Source organism: Triturus cristatus, chromosome 3_1 (genome assembly GCF_964204655.1).
Source record: "Triturus cristatus chromosome 3_1, aTriCri1.1, whole genome shotgun sequence".
NCBI lineage: Eukaryota > Metazoa > Chordata > Amphibia > Caudata > Salamandridae > Triturus > Triturus cristatus.
This window is the reverse complement of record NC_140583.1, coordinates 769,903,546-769,922,400: the sequence shown is the minus strand read 5'-3', so window position 1 is coordinate 769,922,400 and position 18,855 is coordinate 769,903,546. Positions and strand designations below refer to the sequence as shown.

The following is an 18,855-nucleotide window of genomic DNA, read 5'->3' as shown; positions in this document are numbered from 1 at the left end:
CCTTGCACTCACAGTGATCACTCTGCACTCAAAATGCACTTGTCCTGCTCACACTATACCTCAACCTGCAGTCACACGAGTACACTACTCATCCTGCACTCATGTGACACTTCACTCACCTGTCCCCCTCACTACTCAATATGCAACTCACTCAAACAAGCCCATCAGTAATCATACATTCATTCATCCCATTCTGAACTTGCATCCGCACCCAAAATGAGAGAGGACAGCAAGGGAGTGAGAGAATTTGATTGAAGAGGTCAGGGATGAGGAGAAATGTGAATTGCCGAAGAGAAGTGTGGACACGCAAGAAGTGAGTGCGATCCAAAGGTGAGGGCTTCTGTTAGAACTAAGGGGAGATGTGAAAGAGGAATGGGGGGACTGGAGAGGTGTAAGATACAAATAGACAAAAATTTGAATGAAGAGACGAGGTGAATGAGAAGTGCTGAGGGGCACGGGGAGGTGACAGGGCCAGAGAGGCCATGAGATAAATGTGAGAGACTGTTAGAGATGAGGGCAGTGAAAGGACAGAATGGCAAGAGGTGATTAAAGGTGAAGTGAGAGGTTGAATGGGGAGAGTTCAGAAGTTGTAAAAAGGGGTGAAAGAAAATGACCTGCAAAGTGAGAGAGGGATCCGGGGTTAGGAGAGGAGAGAGGGATGGAAGGGAGGGGGTGAGAGGAAAGCTGCATGGGTAAACGGCTTAACTCTACACAAAACCGCCAGGGTTTTAAGGGACCCCTGCTTCTTCCGGTCAGGGCCAGGTGAGCTTCTAATGTGGCAGCACGTATTGCTGCAGAGTGGAAGGCCCTTCACAAAGGTTGACTTGAAATCTTTCTGATGATAATTGCTGTATTTTGGTTATAAATGGGTACTGATTGGGTGAAATCTTTCCTCAGCGTTACTGTGTGTAACAAATATCAAAATAATGAAGCAATGCTATCCCAAAATACGCGGCATCACATAACCTCATTTACATTTTCATCCCACGCAATTTAGTCAACAGGTTTAGACATTTTTGTCAGGAGGGGGTCCTTACGCCTCAAAATGTTGACAGGGGGGTCTCGGCATCCAAAAGTTTGAAGACCTCTGGCCTAGGCAGACACAAAACCAAAGAATCAGCCCGAACCAAATGAAAGGGTGTGCTGCCAACCCAATCCACGGTGCAAAAAAGTAAAAAAGTAAAAAGGCACTGAGGCAAGTCAATCGCAATTACAAGTGGGCGAGGGACGAAATCGCTCGTCAAACATGGCTGACAGCCAGGGACACGCACAGGAGAAACATATGGAACTTTAAAAGGCAACAAAAAGACTCCCAATGGATGCACATCCATAGTCGTCTAACTCCAAGCAGACAAGCAGAATTCTGGCTATACATCAACAGGCTGTCTGGACATGGTGACGATGGGCGAAACGGAGTTCCAGGGCCCCCATGGATCAACCATGTGAAAACACTCTACTGTGACCCCTCTCACAACCTCCCTTTAGACCTCCAACAACCATTTATGAGCACCAGTCCGCATAAAGACACTGATAACAAAAACTGGGTAAATCAAAAAAACCCGGAAGAAACAAGTGAACCTCCGGATGTGTACAACCGCGTGTTAAAAATATGAAATAACATGAGAAGCAACGGAGCCCCGGGGTCCAATGCCCTCCCTGGACAACTGTTCAAGGAGGACATCGTATTCCGGGCAACCATTCTCACCCCATTATACAAGTTTTGCATGATCAACTCAACAGTCCCTGAAGCCTGGAAAGGATCCCTGCTCCATCCAATACATAAAAAAGGCGAAACCGGAGATCCAACCAACTACAGGATGATAGCCCTGCTGGACATCGAGGCAAAGGCATACGCAAGCTTGCTACTACAAGATCTACAAATCTGGGCTAATGAGGACGGAATACTACCAGTCTACCAATCCGGCTTTAGGACAGGAGCATCAACACTGGATAACATTCTAGCCCTAGCCTATCTGGTAGATCAGTTCACTCGGGAAAACTAGCCTTTGCCTGCTTTGTTGACTACTTGGCAGCATTTGACTGTGTCAACAGAAATCGACTTTGGCGAAAACTACAAAATTGGGGGATTCCAAACAGGTTGCTGAATGCCATAATAGCTCTTTACACCAGAACCTGGGTACACGTCAAACTCACCGGGAACAGAGCCACAAAGAAGATATACACGGACCGAGGGTTGAAACAAGGCTGCGCATGGGTACCGCTACTCTTTAACTTATATACTGCAGATTTTGACAAAACAATATGTTATGTTATGTTATGTTATAAAGGGTTTTATAGCGCGCTCAAATACTCAAGAGTGTCCTGACGCGTGCAGTTATCAAAGCCCAAGGGAGTGGAGAATATGGGTCAGATAATTGAAGAGAAGAGTTTTAAGCTGTCTCTTGAAAAGTCTAAGATCCTCAATATGCCGCAATTCCAGTGGGAGAGAATTCCAAGCCATAGCTGTTTTAACAGAGATGGACTGACCTCCCAGCCGGGACCTGAGAAATTGAGGGATAATCATCTGACGTTGGGCGGCTGAGCGCAAAGCTCTGCTGGGGACGTAGAAGCAAAACCGCTTCCTGATGTACAAAGGCCCAAAACCATGCAGAGCTCTATGGGCCACCGGGAGGACTTTGAATTGCACTCTTTGGGCCACCGGGAGCCAATGCAGGTCTCGTAGGTGCTGTCACACGCTAGATCTTCTAGAGATGTTAAATAGAAGTCTAGCCGTGGCATTTTGTATGGTCTGCAGTTTTCTCAGCAGATATCCTGGGATGCCACAGTATAATGCGTTAGCATAGTCAATGCGAGAAAGAATGAGTGCACGGGCGACCATTTCCTTGGCAGGCCTGGGAAGCAGGGGGAAGAACCTTCTGAGTGACTTGAGAGTGCCAAAGCAAACTCTGGTGAGTTTCTTAATTTGCACCGAAACCTCTGACTTAGGGCGAGGGAAGTCTGGCGGCCACATAATTTCTCTAAAGGCAGGTCGAAACGAACCGTACAGAAGGACCTCCGACTTATCCTCATTGCACTTCAGTTGGGCACGAGCAAGCCACTGAAATACAGATGAGAGACAGTTCTGAACCAAAGATGTCTACAAGTCGGCGTCCTTCCAGGTAAATAGGAGCTGGGTATCATCGGCATAAGCAATTATTTTAGCCCCCAGCTCCTTTGCCAGAAAAATTAGGGGCGTCAGATAGATGTTGAAAAGCAAAGGACGCAGGGTGGAGCCTTGAGTAACTCCCGCAGACACTTTCCTGGCGCCTGTAGAAAATGGTGGTAACCAGACCTGCTGAGAGCGGTCTTCCCGAAAAGATCTAAGCCAATCCAGGGCAGGACCAGCAATGCCGATGTTTGAGAGACGGGTAAGGAGAAGATGGTGAGGTACCGTATCAAACGCGGCAGAGAGGTCAAGCAATATCAAGGCCGCCTTGCTGCCCACGTCCAGGCATTCCCTGATTGCCTCTGCCATTTCTACTAATGCAATCTCGGTGCTATAAGTTTTCCTAAATCCGGACTGAGCTGGATGAAGGGCACCGGATGTTTCGATAAAGGTGTCAAGCTGACGAAAGACTACCTTTTCACAGACCTTAGTCAGAGCCGGAAGAAGAGAAATAGGGCGATAATTGGCAGATTGCAGCGGATCTAACGAGGGTTTCTTTAGAAGTGGCAGCAGTTTTGCCTGCTTCCAAAGCAAAGGGACCCTCGCTGTGCATAGAGAAAGGTTAATGATCGATGTTACTTCTAAGTAGACGACCTCAGCAACTCCTGCCAGAACCCTGGCGGGACATGGGTCCGTCGGAGAGCCTGATTTAAGGGTTTTGAGAATAGCCAATATATCTGACCCAGCTATGGGGGAAAGACCGATAAATGAAGGTGGCACAGAGGACACTGTGGTGAGAGGCAGATGGTAGGGGGCACTTGGCCCCTGAACATTCTTCACCAAACTATCTTGGATGGATTGTATCTTTCCAGTGAAAAAAGAAGAAAGCTCCTCACACCATTGCAATGAGGCGGGTGAAGCCGCTTGTTCAGCGCAAGGTGTCAAAAAGCTTCTAACAATGGAGAAGATCTCTCTACCATTGTTTTTAGCTTTGGCAATATGATCTGCGTAGAAACTACTCTTTGCCAGTTTAATGGCAGCATAGTAATCACTTTGAGCTTTACGCAAGACAGTTTTCGCTGATGGAGAGTACTCCAGCCGCCATTGACGTTCTAATTTCTTACAGCCCAATTTGAGCTCTCTAAGTGCGCCGGTATCCCAAGGTTGAGATGGAAAAGAGCGTAGCTGCCTTTTTGAAATAGGGTGGGAAACAGAGTCAACACCCTGACTAACCCAGGTAGCAAAGCCATCTACCGCCTCTTCCAAATCGTGAGATAGCACTGGACAGGAGAGTGAAAGGGCCGTGTAAAGGGCCGGAATTTCGATCTTCGGTAAAGGTTTCCATTGAGTCGAAGCACTAGGGATAGAAGACATCCCCATTGGCCAGGAAAAGTGGACCAAAACATGGTCAGACCAAGTAACCTGAATAGGGTCCTCAATAGACAGGGCGAAGTTGGAACAGACCAAGTCGATCGTATGCCCCCCTATATGAGAGGGAGCCTTCAACCACAGGGTTAATTGCGCCAAATCAAGAAGATCCATTAGTTCCCTTGCGTCCAAGGTCCCGGGGCAGTCAACATGGATGTTGAAATCTCCCACAAGGAGAACATTTGTGAAGCGGAGGGCACGAGGGACTATAACGATATCCAGGCTTTTCAGAAAAGCACTCGAAGGACCGGTTGGCCGATAAACCAGCGTGCCACCCAACGTATAATGTGGAGACAAAACAATGGTGAAATCAAGAGCCTCCCTGTCCACTAGCCCAACTGACAACTCACTAGTGAAAACCCAGGTGTCTCTCAGCACTACTGCAATCTCACCCCCCTCTTCCGGTTGTATGGTCCACTCTGGCAATTTTATATCCCGGAGGGACGGCCTCCTCAATCACAGGGGCACAAGATTCATTGAGCCAGGATTCAGTGACAAATAACAAATCCAAACGTTCGTCAGAAAGGAGTTCGTAGATATCAAGAGCATGTTTGACTAATGAGTAAGCATTAATAAGCGCCGCCCGAAGCCGATAAGTCCTCTCAGGGCGCAGGGCAGGGGCTAAAGGCTTAACTTGCAGGCAGAACCGGCATATAGGGCACCTCCTTACTATGCTATGCAGAACAGTCCATTTATCTTCTCCGCTACACTTAGTCGTATTCAGCGCTAATAATTCCAAACGGCTATATGATCTCCTTGTATCCGGATCCCCTGGCCTGAAACATACAGCGTGGCTGGCGCTGGACGCTCTAGGGATGCGGACGGGCGCAGACGGGTTTGACTTAGGCGCACCTTTGGTGCGCTAGCGCTCTAATTTATGCAAAGCACAGGACTATCGGCGATCAGGTGTGAGAGCGAGGCAAGCCTGGTCTGCTAACCCAGCCTTACCCAAAATGGCGGAACAAGAGCGCAAGACGCCGAGAATCGATGTCCAGCCTTCCAGCAAGGAGAGAGAAAATACTATATGAAAGGTACTATAAAAACGGAAATACAATCATGTCACATTTAATGGTTAGGTTAAAATAGCTTTTAGCGCCAGGCAAGCGATAAATAAAACTTACAATACTTCAACAGCAGAAACGCTGAGTGGTAGCTGATCCAAAGCAAATGACTCCCGGCTCAAGCCTCAGGAGTAATAACGCTGCGTGCTCGTGCCAGCGCTCTAATTTATGCAAAGCACAGGACTATCGGCGATCAGGTGTGAGAGCGAGGCAAGCCTGGTCTGCTAACCCAGCCTTACCCAAAATAGCGGAACAGGAGCGCAAGACGCCGAGAATCGATGTCCAGCCTCCCAGCAAGGAGAGAGAAAATACTATATGAAAGGTACTATAAAAACGGAAAAACAATCATGTCACATGTAATGGTTAGGTTAAAATAGCTTTTAGTGCCAGGCAAGCGATAAATAAAAATTAAAATACTTCAACAGCAGAAACGCTGAGTGGTAGCTGATCCAAAGCAAATGACTCCCGGCTCAAGCCTCAGTAGTGATAATATATCAAAAGTCAACCTGTTAGTACCCAAAATTGGGTCGACCAGACTATTCTTAATGCAATACGCTGAAGACATGGTCTTAATAGACCACACAAAAACGGGCCTGTAAAGAGCACTGGATGCACTCAGCATTTACAATGAAGAAAATTAATTGACAGCAAATGCCAGCAAAACAAAGGTAGTCATCTTTGGAAAACACCCCAACAAACTTAAACATCTATGGAAAATAGGCAACCTGAAAATATTAACAACAACCAAATATAACTACCTGGGGGTATGGATCATGAGTAATGGCAAGCCGACAGTTCACATTGCATCTATAGAAGCCAAAGCCAAGGCGGTAACATACGCCCTTTCAAACTCAATTCAAAATTACGCAGTGCGACAACTGAGCCTATCCGAAAGGTCATAAGAGCCAAGCTAATTCCTTCAATCTCCTACGAGCAACTAGTATTTCCCGGGCCGTAATTAACATCATGGAGTCTGCCAACTGCTGCGTATTCAGACAGATTTTCCAGATACCGGCCTATGCCAGAAACGCGCTAGTAAGGCTGGAATTTGGATTATGCAAACAATCTTATGAATATTGGGCCTCGGACATCCGTTATTACCCTGAAAGAAATCTTTACCAAAGAGAAAAACCCATGGGCAGACGTTTTATCAACTACCCTTACGGAGCTCCACCTTGATTTGTCTGACTGGGGCTATTTTACTCATCAACCGGGCCTGCTCAAAACAATTTTAAGGAAACAAGTTGGAATATTATCAAAGCAGGATGACATAGGTACTATAGGGTCCTCTAGCAGCAATATTGGGATACTAGTCAGTTCTTATAAGGACAAATTATGGCAGCCTTACCTTGATTCAGCTCTGAATAAACCAATACTAAAGCAAATCCTTTCGGTCAGACTCATGGCCATGCCAATAAAAGACATTAATACTCGCTGGAAATCACTAGAGGTGGTTCCCTCCTGCAGACTCTGCCATCAGTTCGAGAAGTCCCTGGCCCACCTACTTTGCATCTGCCCTGAACTGAGTCTCGCACGTCGCACTTTATGAAAACCCTTGTTTCTAAAATACTGCATCCGTACCTACATGCAAGCAATGAAGCTTCTTTTTAATTTAGAGAGCCGCATGGAACTGGCTAGACTAGCGAAATTTGCACTAAAACTTTAAGAACTTAAAGAACGTTTAAGTAAATATCGAGCCTTGGCTTAATGTATGACTGTCAGCCCACAGTTGTGAGCACATATCAAGTTTCTATGGACCTCTATTTTATGCTTTTCGAAACCGTTCTGAAATATACTAAATGAACTGAAACGATATTGTTTTTATTAACGGTCGAAGAAGGACCTTGGAAGTACAAACTGAACATGGTCTTTTGTAACAATTTTTATTAATTGAAACAATAAAATCATTTTATTAAGACCTGAAGAAGTCTTGTGAAAGGGACGAAACGCGTTGGCTACATTTGAAGAAAAGGACGGTGCACCAGGATAAAGTCAGATTACTTCGTGTATATTCCAAAATATATTCTTTAATATTTTTTCAATTTAAAATCTTGGACATCAGCCAACGCGTTTCGTTCCTAATGGAACTTCATCAGGGCGAATATATCTTCACGTGTCCGAGAATAAGATAGTCACTTAGATAGAACAAAAATTCATTGTAAAAGATCAGGGTTCCGTGACTTAAGATCAACAGTAAATTCCTTCAGTATTCCACGGTCAATAAATACATGTCAAGTATAAGACCCAAGTCCTAATCCTTAGCGAGGGCCTAAGTAGTGGCCAATTTTCCTTGAAAGTTTCGAAGATCACGGTCCAAGTACCAAAGCTCTATTTTGATGTTTTAAAACGTCAAAATACATAAAGATAGTGTGTTGAGGTTGATGGCTGAGGTTCAGTGCTACGTCTCCTACAATGATGAGGGAAGTGTTGGGTGCTATGGATTCAAGAATATTTTTAAGGTTGTTGAGAAAAAGAGCATGTGACAGCTGCAGAAAGGTAGAGGTTTTAGGGCACTGTAACTCAAAGAGGTGCTGAATGCCAAATGCTGTGCTCTAGGGAAGTAGGAGAAAGTGGCATGGTCAGTATGGGGAGCAGCAGACTTGACAGTGCATTTGGGGTCCAAGGAGATTTCAGTGATGTCTGTGAACGTAGGGATGAGGGGAATGATAAGAATCAAAGTATTCAGTGACGTAGGACGTCCTATTGCAGATCGAGCAGGCATTCCAAAGAGAAATTGACAGAGGACTCATTTAGGCAGGTGTCTTTGTGTTCTGGTGATTGCTTGATATTTAATCTAAGAGGGTGGATACAATGGTTTGTGATGGGGTGTTGTGTTGGCGGTAGGCATGGAACAGTGGTGCTGTGCAGTTGCAGTGTGACGTATGGCAATGGAACGTGTATGCAGCTGTGATGTCCTGGCGAGAATAAAAAGAACAAGGATGGGAAAAGTGATTGGCGGGATCATGATGCATTGAGTGTATGCTCTAAAGGAGTCTGTGTAGGGCAGCTGACACCACTAAATAGGACAGACGCCGCCATGTTCAGAGATGTGGTATAGGTGTCAGCAATACCTTTGCTGTGTGGAGTAAAATCACAGCAGAGAAATTCACAGTGTGGAGAGTAATCACAGTGAGGCGTAAAATCTCAGTGGAGCAAATCACAACGTGGAGTAAAAATCACAGCGCAGTTTAGGTTTGTTACTCACTTTCTAGCCAGATGCTTGTCCTCGGCACGGAGGGAACACCTGACTATAGTAATCCTAGACCTTGATGCCGAGGGAATTACTTCCCTGCAGATCTTATCAGTTCACAGTATTAATTGACTTTCAGAAGACAAGCACAACAGGGCTCCAGTGTATGTAAGCCTGTGGGACAGGAATCTGCAGCTGATGAGGTGATGCTGTGTGTCCTTTTCAGCTAGAAACTGCATCTCCCACAACCCACTGAGGAAGAAGGCGAATGGACGACCCGAAACTGGAATCTACTCTCAGGCACTGTGAGCAGAAAGCACAGCTCTTGAATTAAATGCACGTAGCATTGATGTGTGAGTGAAACAGGGAGGGGTAGGGGTGACTTTCGTTCTTCAGCAATTCCTTCTGTAATCATGCAGCCAGAAACAAGAGCTCCACAGAAGCCCTGCGAGGAGGGATCTGTGCTTCCAAGGTCTTCCAGCAACAATCAGAGCCGGCGCTGGAGGCGGAGGCTTCCACCTCTAGCTTTAGAGCTCGGTTGCTCCGAAAAGGCTCGTTCCTGCTACTGGAGCCATTGTTTTAAAAGGAGCGTCCAGAGTTTTTCCTTTGGATACTGCGGCTCCAGCATGGTAAATAGAGACCTGTGGTGACCCTGTGAAGGATGTTATTGGTCATCTGCATTTTGGATGTGACACCGAAAGGCCCACTTGTACCCCAGAGCATCTGGCGAGAGGGGTTGCGTCATTGCTGACTCTGGCGACAGTGCAGGGCTGCAGCATCCGCCTCTGAAGGCTGCTTCAGGTCTCTTCTCTTTTCCCAGAGCTTTGCGAAGCTCTTGGGCAGCTGCGTCTCGTTTTTACAGGCCCGCTGCAGCTCCAGGTGTGGGGAATGCAGCCTATTGTTTCACTCCTCTCAGTGTACTGTGCAGTAACAGTTGCCTGCCTTTCTATTTTTTAAATTGCACAGTTTGCATAGATGTTTTTAATTTTCCCTCAACTGTTCCTGCTGATTCATTGTACTTTGGTTCCTGAATACCAATTCTGTCCTTGAATTGTATATTAATGTCACTACCTCTGTTCACAAGGACTCTGCTTTTCCTGGACGTTCCCTTTAGTCTCTCTATGCTCTACATTTCACAAGCTGTTTTTATTTTAGTGTTCGTCCTTTCTGTTTAGTCATAGTTTGGGTTCTCCTGGTCTTGCTATCTTTTATTCTTGTTTATTTGCCAGATGGCATCTTTTTCATTTTCTGTATTTTGGAACTTGTAACCATTAGATTTCTCTCAGCTAGCTTAGACTCCTATGCTCAGCTCTAGATGAAGTGGTATTAATCTTGTTTCTCCCTGCACGTATTTTAATGTCTTTACAATGTGGTCTCTATGTGGTAACACTTGTATAAAATACATTGTTCTTAGCTTTGGGCGCACTCCTTCCCACAGAGTGACAGAGGTGTTGGCGGAGAGTGAATGCTCTAGTGTAACACCCTTGGCAGTGCGTGGTGCAGGGTCACTTGCATAGAACGAGGTTTCCCAGCTGTGTTAAGGTTCTCTAATATCAGAAATATCTACATGGTATATGTAGAGTTCTCCAGAAAGGCCTCTCAAGCAGGCGTGCGCTCACATGCTCACAGTAGGAGAGCACTGAATCCTGGGAGATCCTACGAGGCTTTCATGGCAGCTTGATTCCTGCATCTAATTCCTCCACCACAACCTGCAAAAAGCCTTAGGTGTTGGTGGCAGGGTAAGGTGATGGGAGAGGGGGGCCTACTAGCTTTACCTTGTAGGGGCCCAATCCAGTCAATCACAGATATTCAGGGATTATTTACCCATGTCCCAGAGAGCCATTTTGTCTTTGGTGAAGTGGGAATCCAGCTGTAAGTTTCTAGAAATCCTGACTCAACAATCCCATAGTTCCCCTGACTCATTAAGAAGCGGGGGACGGCCGCATGTCCATTGGTGTATTTAGGCCCAGATCTCTATACTGGGGTGAATGTTTGACATTGTTCAGCATTCTGTCTATCAATTGTTCTTTTCGCATTTGTCACCTCGAGTGGGACAGGTATGCCCAGGCATGGGTACCGTGATCTTCATGCCACTGGAGTCAAGTTAGCCTGGCTGATGAGGGGTGATAAACCAAAATCAGTCCCAGGATGCTTGTTTCCGGTCCAGGGAGGACCTGGCCTGGCAGTTCGGACTGGACCGTTCCCATGGAGAACAGGGTCAAGACTGATTTGCATATGGCTGGGTTTAAACTGGAATGGCATGTGAAGCAAAAGGACGATGGATTTATGCCCAGATCGCTGTGCTGGGGTGAATGTATGACATTGTTCAGCATTCTGTCCATCAATTGTTCTTTAAGCATTGCTCAGTTGCACCTGGGCATCGAGTAAAGCAGCAATAGCAGGGCTGAGCACAAACAGAGAACTAGAACTGGCAAAATTATCAAAACACCTCATTTTTTGAAGCTTTATAGTGGTTAGGGCAACTTGTTACATAACCATCCAGTGGTCTGCATTTTGTTTTTGTAACTTAGAAGCAGCAAGCTAACGCAAGTCAGAGCCCTGGACTGCACAAGTCTTGTTTTATTTCGATGATACCATGATGCTGTACCCTGATGGAATATAAAACCAGTGTCGCAATTTTGAAGGTGATCATATCGACAGACCCCCGGGGATAGATTTCTGCAGCTCAGTATTTGGATGCATTTTAAGTACCAAAGTTGTAAGCTCTGCCGTAGGCCACATTGACGATCTGGAAACCCCCCCCATACAAGTATTACCAAAATCCAGTTTGGAATTTTATTTTTCTGCAGTTTTATATAGCACAAACTCGACCCGAAGCTAATGGAGCGCCTTACAATAGCTTCAGTTACATTACAAAAGGACACATTAATGTTTTTGTTGGCACGGGGAGATTACGTGATTTGCCCAGAATCACAGGATGTTGAACCGAACTGGAGACTCGAACCTGGTTCCTCAGTTTTGTAGTCAGCAGCTCTGGCTATTACACCACATCCTCTCCCAAACCGATTAAAGCTCCTACCACAACTTATTGGGATTTCACCAGAAAATAGCAGGGGTCCTTGTGAGGCTGGTGAAGGTTAAACCAACAATCCTTGTGAGGTCTGCGGGTACCATGGTACGAAAATAGAACAAATGGCACTGACACATAGGAAGGTAACTCCTTGTGCATCCAGGGAATTTTTTCCTGTCTCAGCAACAAACCCCTGTTTGGGTGATTGTTGCTGAGAAAGAATAAAGAATAGCGAGCGAGAATCAACAACCTGACGATCGTAATCTGCATTCAGATGCGACAGAATTGCCTTCAGACACCAACTGGTGCATTTTCAACACAGTGATCTTGTGCAGTCTTGGCAGGATCTCTAAATGAGGTGATGGGTTCTCCACTGAGGAGCAGAGGTAAGAGCCTGTTTCCACCAGAAAGGCTGGTGGGGCACCGCCAAGTCTCCAGAGGAGGTCCTCCACAATCAAACCATAAATGACTCCCACACCCGGTGCAAGCAGCATGAGTTACCTCTTGCTTCTGCACAGGGCCGGCTTTAGCACTGGTGGCGCCCGGTGCGACAATCATTTTTGGCGCCCCCACACCCCATGAAGTGCCCTTCATCTCTCCAATCATAAGTTATTGCTAAACACAACACCCCCGTGAGGTCAGCGCCCCTCTCCACAGGTCAGCGCCCAGTGCGACCGCACGGGTCGCACTGCCCTAAAGCCGGCCCTGCTTCTGCAATTGCCACACTCCTGAACTGATGCGCACACGGAATTGTACTGGGGTATTTGAAATGTCCACAAATTCAGTAGTCAAGTGAAATGAGTGGGACTAACAACACGCTCAAATTAGTTATTGGTTAGGGGTAGTGGTGATAAAGTGGTGCCGACACCCAGTTTCTGGTGGGCAGGTTCACTGCTAGAAAATAAATCCAATCGGTCCTCTTCAAGAAGCATGAGGAAAATGACAGTGGAAAGCCTCTTCAAATGACCGTGATTCTGTTCTCAATTTCAGATCACATGGTAAGGACATGGTCAGCAGAGCACTAGAACTCAGACAATTGAAAATGTGTTTCCAAAATGTAGAAAAGTACCAGAATTGTCCTCATTGCTTCCTTACCTGGTTGATGACGTCTGCATCCCGAGTAGGGCAGAGGTCGCCTTCAAAGCCTCTAGGCCTCTGAAGCGGTGAGTACTTCCCACAGCACAGGAACTAAAACAGGAAAAAAAGAGAATGACCCCACATCCTACACTCAGCAATGCTTGACAGAGCCACCCAGCATTCACCAGACTCAGAAGACTAACCATGCATGCACATTTACTGTTGCCGTGAAGTATGAATCACATTAAATGGAAATTCCATACTAGAAGGGTACACTCTGAAGGCAATCCCCATCTAAAGGGGGGCCGCACCGGTGGAAGGGGGACAATCCTAAAGTAAAGCCAGATCCATTAAAGGGAACAATCTTAAACAAAGAAGACATCCTATATAAAATGGGATATTTTACTTACAAAGAGGACCCCACATTAAAGAGACCAGCAAAACCTAAAGCGGCATTTTAAGAGAAAATAGTAAAAGAAAAGGGGGAATTCAAAAGAGGGATCCTACACCAGGTGTGGGATGATTAAGCGAACCTCCGACGCCGAAAGAGGCAAGCTACGCCAAAAGAGAAGCTTCCTACTCTTATATTGTCATCTTAAACTAAAGTGAGTAGTGTATATTAAGGACTCGCCGCCACTAAAGTATCAGCATAATCAAAAGTGAACTATCAGACCTAAAGCACTCATTGGGGGGGTGGCAGAAATAGCAATGCTGTAGGTCCCAAATATGGCTGCCATCAATAAATCTTGAATGTGGAATTATAGAGATATTTCAAGGTATCCACTATGGAACTGTATTACGCACCAATTTCCACGTATCATTTCTGAAAGCTGAATAACCAAAAAACGCTCCTCAAGGTATTTTCTTAAACATTACAAATCAACCTGAATACATTCCTCAATCACGTATATTTACTGAAACATAAAAAAACCGAACTGAACTATGTGCTAAATCATATTACTACTGTGTATAAAAAATAGAAAAAATTCTTATGTGCCATCAATAAAAGTTCATAAACATGGTGTTTAGATATCACAAAACATAATGAACATTAACCATAGACGAATTAAAATTAGCATACAAATTATTACTTATTTAAACAATAATTAATTTTCTTTGGGTTGTAATTAGATTGTCTTTAGATGTGATGATTGATATGTTTGAATGATTGATGGAAGAAAAAAGTCTGAGGGCCAGATGTACGACCGTTTGGAATTGCGACTCGCAAATTGCGAGTCGTAATTCCAAATGTACAACAGTGTTAGAGACACTGTTAGCGATTCCCAATGGAGTCGCCAAACTGTTCATGAGGCACTCGCAATATGCGACCCCATTGAGAATGGCTGGCCCTCCCAGGGATGGTGGCCTGCTGGGCTCAGCAGACCACCATGTCTGGGACTGCTTCTAAATAAAGGAGCTTTTTCTTTTAAAATGCAACCCGTTTTCCTTAAAGGAAAATGGGATGCATTTAAAAAAAAAATGAAATGTTTTCGTTTCATTTTTTAAGGGCAGGCAGGGTACCCCTTCCAATTTGCGACTGCATTACAACCTACTCGAAGTCGGTGGTAAATTGCAACTGTTTTGCGACCGCAATCGCAAAACTGCCATACATAGGGCTCAGATTCGCAATTAGGAAGGGACGCCCTTGAAACGCCCCTTCCTTATTGTGAGTCGCAAACGCTATTTAACGAGTCGCAAATACATAATTTGCGTTTGTACATGGCCCTGTAGGGTTTTTGCATGCGCAAACGGGTCACAGACCCGTTTGCGCATTCAAAAACGGGCCGTACATCTGGCTCCTAATGTCCTGAAGAAGGTGGCTAATAGAAATTCAACTGACTGAAAGGCATTGACGAACTTTTCTTCACAATTTGCCTGCACTGAATGATTTGTACATGTTAATTAATTAATAATTGTTCAGTGACATATGGTGGTAGATGTGGATGTTCTTATGACTAATTTATTTGTCTGCTAATTGTAATTCTTCTGTGGTTTATGTTCATTATGTTTTGTGACATCTAAGAGATCTGTATATCTTTGTTTTTTTATAAATGTTACATAAGAATTTTTATCAGAATATAATACATTTATAAACATGATATTAATATAATTTTTGCACATGGTTCATGCAGTTATTTTTTTTAATGGAAGGAATGCGTGATTGAGGAGTGGATTCAAATTTATTTGTAATGTTTGAGAAAATACCTTGTGAAGAGTTTTCGGGTGATTTAGTTTACTAACCCCGTCCCCTCTGCTTGAGGAGATGCTCTGTTTTTGTATATTGCATTCCTGAATTCCTGCCATTTTTGGGCAATAAATCCTGTAGGTATTACTTGGATAATTCGTTCCTGGAAACATTTGAGGAAATTTGATATGTACTAGCATGAAAAATTAATGCACGCAAAACTCAATGTTCCACCTAAATCTGTATTGCGTGCAACTTTGAGGGTACCCAAGCTGTCTTAAGAGACTTCAATATCTTCTTCCAGGAATTTTCTTTCCTTTTGTGGCTTGCTTCAAGTACTTGGTCAATGAGCCCACCCAGAAAGCTGGCACAGCCTTGATTTATTTTTTAATATGAGTACATTGTTTCTGATATAAGAAATGTCCTAATTGTTTGCACAAATCACCAAGGAGCTTCATTTGTACATAGCAGTAACAAAATTAAGAATGGCTCTGGGAATAACAGTCCACCGTTAAAACAACTGGTAACATGTACCACTCATCAGATTTTACAGAGCAACAACCGTCTTGAGGAGGTTTCAAAAATTGTGAAAGAACTTGATCATTTTTTTAGCTCGCCACCCGGTGCCCCTGTATTCACAGAACTCTGCAAACCTTTATCAAAATTCTTTAAAGATAATATTGAGACACTCTATGAATCTTTTGCTACTACTGTGATTGCTCAGTAGAGAAATAACCTGGGCCAGATGTACCAAACAGTTTTACCCATTCTATGTCTATGGCAAAATGCGTTTGTACATCTGGCCCCTGCCATCTATCTCTTCACAAGTAGGGGGCGAGCTGACTGCCACATCATCGGAAAATGAACCGTAATCTATACGGTTCCACCTGACTTCATTAATATTTTATTTGCAAAAACAGCGGTCAATTGGTAGTTTGCAGAGTTTATTACCAGCAAATCTTTGCTGAGTGAAGCTCAGTCTGGTTTCTGCACATTTTACGGTATGGAGGTCACACTTATTGTGGTCCAAAATAAGTTGTGAAAGATTTTGTAACAGGACATGTGGCGGCTCTTATTCGATTAGATCTATTAGCAGCCTTTCATATCCGTCTGGCATTTCATTTTGATAGACAGTTTGGCAATAGTTGAAGCGAGAGGGTTCAGCGCCTTTCTGTATGGGCAGAAACAACCAATCACCATGTTTCAGTTGAGGTCTTCTGTTAATTCCCTAAAATGGGGAGCCCCGCAAGGATCCTCAATCAGCCCCACATTGTTTAATCTTTATGTGGCTCCTTTTGCTAGGTTCGCGCAGGACGTTCAGCAGTCCTCCACGTGTTACCCGGGCAACACCCAGATTATTCTTAGGCTGGATGATCAGAATAACATGGCTCGGGGGCGTGGCTTGGACGCCGACTCGGATGGCCGCCTGACTGCGGAGCTCCGCCGCACCGAGACGAGCCGAGTTGCTTTTCGGCGGCATTTCGGCTCCGTTTTCAAATTTGATGGCAGTCCTCAAGACCGGAATGTGTGCTGCGCCGGGTGAGGCCTGGGGGAACATCTTTTAAGTAGAAAATGCCTCTTCTTTATTGCATTTTCTAGACGTCTCAGCGCGTCTGCCATTTTGTCTCCGTACCAGCGCGTTCGTGAGGCAACGCGCTCGAGTGGAATGCTTCTGTCACGGCTCCCTGTTTACACGCTGACAGGCTTACAGCCTGTTTGGATGCTCCTGAGAGGCGCATTATGGTAATTTTTTTGGTTACTATGGGCACATAACGACTTTGCAATTTTCAATTTCTTGTGGCACTGATGGAATTTTACTGAGAAGACACAGTATTTACAAGCAGATGAGTCTCATATGGATCTGTATTTATTTTTGTTATTGCTAAGTGTTTTTTTTTCTTTTTTATTTACTTTTACCTTCATCCTTGAGTGACTCATTTTACTTCTGGCAGAGACGCTAAAGAGATATGCTACTGGAAGACAGGTGATGTAATTTTTGGCACTTTCTACTCTGAGGATTTATGTTTTTATTGAAGGGCTGGAAATCTGTGTGAATTTGGCTGAAGTTCGATGAGAGCCTCCTGATATTATTCCTATTTTGCACTTTATTGGTAACGCTGCGCAATTGCGACGGAGTGGAAGCTAGCAACTACAACTTCTGTGTCTTCAGTCACTTAGTCAGACGCGCATCCTTGTTATCAACTCAGTTGTCCAGCTGGCTCCTTTCCTCCATCTCACCAGGACGGATTTCTCTTTTCTTAACGCTGATGCTGGTTTCTGCGCTGCCTCCCTGATTTTTCTGATGGTTCTGGGTTTCTAATAACTCTCTCCTCAGTGATCATCGGTTGGCAATTCTCTGCAAAAGCTGTGCTGCTCTCCTGTACTGCGCCTCGACACGTCAGACATTTGGGACCAGTTCTATTCAGAATTAGTTTATCAGCCTGGATGAACTCACTCATACTCATATTTACTTTATCCCTGCTGCGCACCATCCTTTCCTCCATTGTGGCTCCTGCATGCTTGGCCTGTCTACTCCCAGTGGGGTATCTCATGTTTTAGTCACGTATGTGCCTGTGCTGTATATTACCTTCAACTACCATACAGTCTATCTACTCAAGTTTCTATGGGCAAGCTACGTAATCCGAAGTTTGTTTTTGTGCCCTCAAAAGCTTCTTCTTCAACGCCATCTTCGTCTTCCTCAGTAACTGACGCTTCTTCTAACACTGATCAAATGGCGTCGCCAGTCCCTAATCGCTCCTCCTCATCTCAGCCATCTTCCAGTAAGTCCTCCCCTCCTACCACGTCGTCCAAGCGCCTGAAACAAGACTCTCCTCCTTTAGATAAGTCATCGCCTTCCATCTCCATGGAACTTCTCTTGGAAGAGATACGTGCCCTGCGGCCGTTTGTTGAGGAGACCAATAATAAAATGCAGCTTTTTGAACTAAAATGGTCAACTATGGAAAGCAGAGTCTCTTCCGTGGAACAACAGACTTCAGAAATCCAAGTCAACTCTCAACGTATCTCCTCCCTGGAAAAGTCAGTTCGTGCCCTCCAGCAACACACTGAGGATTTGGAAAATAGAAATAGGAGGAATAACCTACGCATTTATGGCTTGCCTGACTCTTTGGAAGGTGATGACCCCGTCTCGTTTTTCTCTTCCTTCCTCCTGAAACTTTTGGACTTGCCTGCTAGCACTTCTCTCACTATCCAAAGAGCTCATAGACTTGGTCCTCGTTCATCAACTTCCACTAGGCCTTGAGGTGTCATTATTCTTTTTCTGAAATTCACAGACCTACTTCTAGTCCTCTCTGCGGCTCGATCCAAACGTCAAGTTTCTTGGTTGGGCCAGAGGGTTTTTCTCACTCAGGATGTTTCTACGGTCACTGCAGCAAGAAGGAAGGAGTTTTTGAGCCTTCGTGCCCCTTTGCGCTCTCTTGGAGCCAGATATGGCCTATTCCATCCCTGTACCTTCAAAGTCACTCATCAAAATCAGACTTGGACTTTTCAAGATCCTGCTGAACTTAAGAATTTTATTCATATTCAATCTACCGCCGGCATGGATACTTCTACTTCTGCTAGTGGCTGATTGTCTAACTCTACTTTTTCTTGCAGGTTTTCTCTACTAATGGTTTTTCATTGCTTGTGTTTATTATATTGCTAATTTGCCTTTTGATTAACTTTTTATAGTTCCTATTATGAAGCTTCTCATTATCTATTGCTACTTTTGCTGGTTTATTTTCTATACATCCTTTCTTATATTCCGTTCTTAATATCACC

The 18,855-nt window shown here is 44.7% G+C and overlaps 2 protein-coding genes across 2 annotated transcripts in view; one reads left to right on the top strand and one right to left on the bottom strand.

Annotated features, from left to right (window-relative positions):
* The window catches only part of LOC146860987 (t-SNARE domain-containing protein 1-like), a 57,135-nt gene extending 55,522 nt beyond the window's left edge, over positions 1-1,613 (top strand). Inside the window, exon 3 of the mRNA XM_085646475.1 lies at positions 1,486-1,613. Within this exon, the coding sequence (XP_085502601.1) occupies positions 1,486-1,613 (128 nt within the window). The remainder of the gene's footprint in view (positions 1-1,485) is intronic.
* The window catches only part of TSPAN32 (tetraspanin 32), a 537,989-nt gene that overhangs the window by 75,182 nt on the left and 443,952 nt on the right, over positions 1-18,855 (bottom strand). The window contains exon 6 of the mRNA XM_085644943.1: positions 12,912-13,004. Coding sequence (XP_085501069.1) covers positions 12,912-13,004 — 93 coding nt within the window. The remainder of the gene's footprint in view (positions 1-12,911; positions 13,005-18,855) is intronic.